Here is a 5,269-nt window from a genome sequence, read left to right on the forward strand (position 1 = left end):
ACTAGAGCTCAGGGCAGGGAGAGAGGGCGGCGAGCAGAGCAGAATTCCAGCAGGAACTTATCTAAGATGGGAAATCACGGGATCCCTCCTCTGCTCATTCCAGAACCTGGTTCTTCTGGTAGTTCTGGAAAGATGGAAAGAACCATCAAGCCCTGGAAGGAAGCGAAAGCTGGAGGAGCCTGAAAATATATCTCTCAAGGCACATACTCCTGTGTGCAGGATCCCCTGGGCCTTGTGGGGACAATGACAAGTAAAACACCTGCTGCTGACAGACAGGGGACACCCAGAGAAGAATGAGACCAGGACACGTAACAAGAACAAACACAGTCATATTCCTCTATAGAAACAACAAATGAACACTCGAAGGATGGGGGCCGAGAGCCGGGCCAGGCCTGAGCCTTGGTGACCCGGCCACACGAAGCCCTCACTGACAAGACCAGACCTGGGTGATGTTCAAGTCCCTGTGATCACAGGTCCTGCTGGGACAAGGTCCTACTGAAGGGACAAGGACAAAGGGGCAGAGAGGTGACCCCGCTGAGGAGTGACCACGTCAGAGCCCACGATGCACTAAGCCTGCGCTCAGGCCGCGTCCACGCTCGGTCCTCACAGCCTCTCCTGTCTCCACCTGCAACAGACACAGCCCAGCAAACACACGGATTCTAGAAGTTTCTCAGGTCTTCCATTTATTTCCTCTCCAACTTTAGGATTTTCTCCTTTAATTAATCCCTCAACGGTTCATAGCAAGAAAAGAGAAAACAAATTCATATCCAGATTCTTATTTCCATAGAAAGTAAGACGTTGCCGCTCAGTGTAACATGAAGGAAAGGCGGGGATGGAAACAGCCTCTGCTGGAACAGGACAGTGGGTCATGGAAGAGACTCGGTCAGTGTGGGGAGGGGGCTTGGAGGGCAGGGGGCGGGCAGTCTCCTAGCTCCTCACATGATGCGAGAGGAACGCAGACACACTCAGATGCCCTTTGCAGGAGGAAAGCTCAGAGCTTCCTGTGTCACAAAGTGGGGCCATGAACAAATCTCGCATTGTCAGTCCCCACAAGGTAGCTGTCTCACGCTGTAGAAACAAATAATCACCAACAAATTCAGGTTAGTGGCTGTAAGTGGTGACATTCTCAACAGTCCACCGCAGCTCAAACTGTCCCAAAGAATCCCCAGTACCCAGTCCTGTCCCCTCTGCCCCACCCCCAACTTCAGGTCTCCAGGTCTCACCTTTAGAAGCTGTGAGGGACACATTAGAGCACTGGGAACTGTCACCGCCTGGGGGAGAACCAAACAGGATGTGGTCAGAGCTCACAGCACATGAGGCTAAAGGAGGAATTATGGGGGTGGGTAGCTCCCCCAAGGGCTTTCATCTATTCCAAGGGTCTCAGGGATCACCCCCCTTCCATACTCACCTGCAGCCTGAGCGTAGCTCCCTCGTTTTCCACCTGTGGGAAGAAAACATCACATGAAAAGCCAAAAGGATGCAGGACCATGAGGTCCTAAAGGAACCCCCTGGTCGAGACCCCAGAGAAGTTTCCAGAACTGTGATTACAGACCCGCGGCAGGATCAGGAAACCAGAGGAAAGTACATAAGTGGGGAGTGGACCCACCACCCTCCTGGAGGTCTGTCCTCAGCAGGGACCTCCCGCTCTGACCTGTGACTATGGAGAATCAGGTCCCCATCACCAGAATCATCAAGGTGATAAATCTGTCCCTCATTGTCACACGTGCATTAATAAAGTGTTAGCAAATAGGGCCCCATACAGGGAAAGCACACGTGTGTGGATGGTCCTTCCCACTAACGAGGCAGGACACACGTCCACCTGGGCATGAAACCCCCAGTGGGACAGGACACCTCAGTCCCCGTCCCTTCCCTACCTGAGCGCTTCCTGCTCCACAGCACAGCTCCAGTGACCACAGCTCCAAGAACGACCAGCACAGCAATGACGCCCACCACCACGCCAGGGGGGATGGCGACCAGAGGCGGCGGCTCTGGAAGGGAAGGGCAGGTGAGGGCCCTGACCCCAGGCCTCAGCCCCCACCTGACGTCCTCCTGACGCCCCTGCTTTCCCTGAGAAGAGGCCCTGTGCCCACGGCCCCCTCCGTACCCCATCTCAGGGTCAGGGGCTCCGGCAGCCCCTCGTGCTGCACATGGCACGTGTATCTCTGCTCCTCTCCAGAAGGCACCCCCACGGCTGCCCACTTCTGGAAGGTCCCGTCCCCCGCGGGCCTGGTCTCCACGAGCTCCGTGTCCTGGGTCAGGTCCTCCCCGTCGCGCTGCCAGGTCAGCGTGATCTCCGCAGGGTAGAAGCTCAGCGCCCAGCACCTCAGGGTGACGTCACGGTCGGGGGTGCGGTGGTGGGTCACGTGTGCCTTTGGAGGGTCTAAGGAGAAGGGTCAGAATATTCAGGACGTTTGCATCCTCAGGGGACACTCCCGCAGTGGTCACGTGACCGTCCTGAGAGCTGTCAGGACACCTGGTGTGGGGGAAGGGAGCACAAGACCAGACACCGCACTGGATACAGGCATCGGGATAATCTCTAGTCTTTAGAAAGTTCTAGAATCAGGGTGAGACAGCCCCGTCAGAGGCAGGTCTCCGATGGAGAGAAAAGGGGTTTGTGGTCCTGAGCTGGGGGTCAGAGCTCAGTCACACTGTGTGCGGGGCAGGGAACACGGCCTGAGAGAGAAGGTCCCCGGGTTCCCAGGACAGCTGCCAGGGTCACAGGGAACCGCTGATGGGTTATTTCTGGGATGGTCCCCCCTCCATCCTGCGAGACCGCGCCCCTAAGTGTCCCTGAGAGAAGGGCCCCGGGTTCCCAGGACAGCTGCCAGGGTCCCAGGGAACCGCTGATCCTTATTTCTGGGATGGTCCCCCCTCCATCCTGCGAGACCGCGCCCCTAAGTGTCCCTGAGAGAAGGGCCCCGGGTCGCTCTCTGGTACCGGACCTGAACACCCGGGCGGCCTCCATCCCCCGGGGTCGGGAGGGGCCCGGGTGTGGGTCCCATGTCCTCCCCTCCCTGCAGGAGCCCCGCGCCCCGCTCACCTGCGCGCAGCAGCGTCTCCTTCCCCTTCTCCAGGTATGTGCCGAGCGACTCCCTGCACACGCTCTCAAAGTAGCCCCTCCAGTACTCCGCCACCCCGGCCGCCTCCCACTTGCGCCGGGTGATCTGAGCCGCCGTGTCCGCCGCGGTCCAGGAGCGCAGGTCCTCGTTCAGGGCGATGTAGTCGGCGCCGTCGTAGGCGACCTGCCTGTACCCGCGGAGGAGGCGCCCGTCCGGCCCCACGTCGCAGCCTTGCATCCACTGGAGGGTGTGAGACCCTGACCCCCCCCCCCCAGGTCAGCTCCGACCTTTAACCCCGACCTTTAACCCCGCCCCTAGGTCAGCTCCGACCTTTAACCTGCCCCCCCGCAGTGATGGAGCCTGAACTGAAAATGAAATCGTATCCATGTCCCCGCGGGCTCTTCCCGGGTGGACGGGCCGGGCGGGTCCCGCAGCCTCGGGGTGACGCTCGGACCCTGAGACTCGGGGGGACCCGGCCCGTCCGTGGGGGTCGTGACCGGGACCCGGGCCGCGTCGCTCACCGGCCTCGCTCTGGTTGTAGTAGCGGAGCGCGGTCTGTAGGTTCCCTCGTTCAACCTGTGCGTGGTCTTTGACTCTCTGCGTCTCCTCGTCCCAGTACCCCGGCATCGCCTGCTCCACCCACGGCCCCTCCATCCACGCCGCGCGGGGCTCCATCCTCGGACGCGCCGCGTCGCTGTCGAACCGCACGAACTGCGTGTCGTCCATGTAGCCGACTTCGATGAACCGGGGCTCCCCGCGGCCGGGCCGGGACCAGGAGGTGGCGAAATACCTCATGGAGTGGGGGCCTGGGGACGGGGAGGGGGGGGATGAAACCCAGGCGCCCCCTCCCGGCGCGGGTCCCGGGTCCAAGGGCGATGGGCCGGGGTGGGGGGGGGCCCGGGGGACGGAAACGGGGGGACGGAGGGGGCGGGAGACCCGAGTGGGCGGGGTCAGGGCGGGGCGGGGCCGGGGGTCTGGGGGCGGGGCCGGGGGTCTGGGGTCAGGGCCGGGCGGTGGGGACACGTCTTCCCCGGGTCCCGCGCCCCCACCGGGCGGTCCCCGCGCTTCCCCCCGCGGAGGCCGTTCCCTCCCGACCCCGCACTCACCCGCCCGGGTCCCCGTCAGGCCCAGGGCCCCCGAGAGCAGCAGGAGGAGGGTTCTGGGACCCATGACGCGCCTCCTAGGAGTTTGGGGACAATCTGCTTGCGGGCGGGTCCGGGGACACTTTATAACCGGAAAGGCGGTGACACTGATTGGCTTCTCTAGAAACCAGACGCTCATTGGGAGTGAGACCTGGGGCCGCGTCACGAGTTTCCAGGCAGGAGGACCCGACACAGATTGTGAGAAGGAGAAGTGAAACCGCGGGGAGTGGGGACACCCTGACACTGAGCTTCCCACCCAGACTCACCCCTCAGGGGACCTGGGACTCTCCTTGATCCCTCCTCCTGCTCTGAGCTCTGTGTCACACTGTCACCCTGAGTCCTCGCCCAGGGGCTGTCTGAGGAACCAGGGCTCAGCCCCTTTTCCTCCCCTTCTCTCCCCGGAATCCCTCTCCCTGAAATGGGCTCCCAGCCTCCCACCCTTTACCTCTCCCCCCGACTCTCCTGGAAGAAGACACCCCCAGGGGACCTGATGCCCCAGAGTGAGCGCGCCCTGGGAATAGAGGAAGGACAGGGCTTTCCTCTTTAACCCTGGAGAAGCTGTGCCTGAAAACACCAGCTAGAGATTCTCATAGAGACCAGTCTCCTTGTTGTTTATTAATTACAGTGGGGAACAGCCTTGGAAACCCCTGATCATCAGGAAGCTAATCTGTAAAACCGTGTTATGTACCTGTTGGTGCAGAAATGTGTGTAAACAGCCCTGCAGCCAGACTCTCAAAGCTCCTAAGTCTCACTTTCCCAGACAGTTCACCTGTGACTCCGGATGTTTCTACTGTAAAATGATCTTCCTTCCACAGCCCTGAGTTTGTGGATTCCCGCCTCCTCAATACAAAGAAGCAGTGGAAGCAGTTTGTTACCTGTATTTCAAGGAGGAGCCAGGAAAACCTCAAAGCTGCAAGTGTTCAACACAGTTAAATGCCCTTCAGCGGGGCTCCTGTGTTGGCTGTTTTTATGAATAATTCACATCTCAGTGGTGTGCATATGTTATTGGGACACATTATTATTTTTAAATTGATTAGCTTAAGTAGATTAGGCAGCTCCACAGAACAC

The 5,269-nt window shown here is 60.0% G+C and overlaps 1 protein-coding gene across 1 annotated transcript; it reads right to left on the reverse strand.

Moving 5' to 3' along the window:
- Positions 1-310: 310 nt before the first annotated feature.
- On the reverse strand, positions 311-4,276 carry LOC308496216 (class I histocompatibility antigen, Gogo-B*0103 alpha chain-like). The gene is made up of 8 exons (XM_081045099.1): positions 4,166-4,276; positions 3,581-3,865; positions 3,041-3,316; positions 2,105-2,380; positions 1,875-1,988; positions 1,409-1,441; positions 1,224-1,271; positions 311-1,068 (listed from the first exon to the last, which is right to left on the reverse strand). The coding sequence occupies exons 1-8, from the start codon at positions 4,227-4,229 to the stop codon at positions 1,064-1,066; spliced, it is 1,101 nt and encodes a 366-aa protein (XP_080901225.1). The 5' UTR covers positions 4,230-4,276; the 3' UTR covers positions 311-1,063.
- Between the last annotated feature and the right edge of the window lie 993 nt (positions 4,277-5,269).

Source organism: Rhinolophus hipposideros, assembly GCF_964194185.1.
Source record: "Rhinolophus hipposideros genome assembly, chromosome: 3".
NCBI classification, from domain to species: domain Eukaryota; kingdom Metazoa; phylum Chordata; class Mammalia; order Chiroptera; family Rhinolophidae; genus Rhinolophus; species Rhinolophus hipposideros.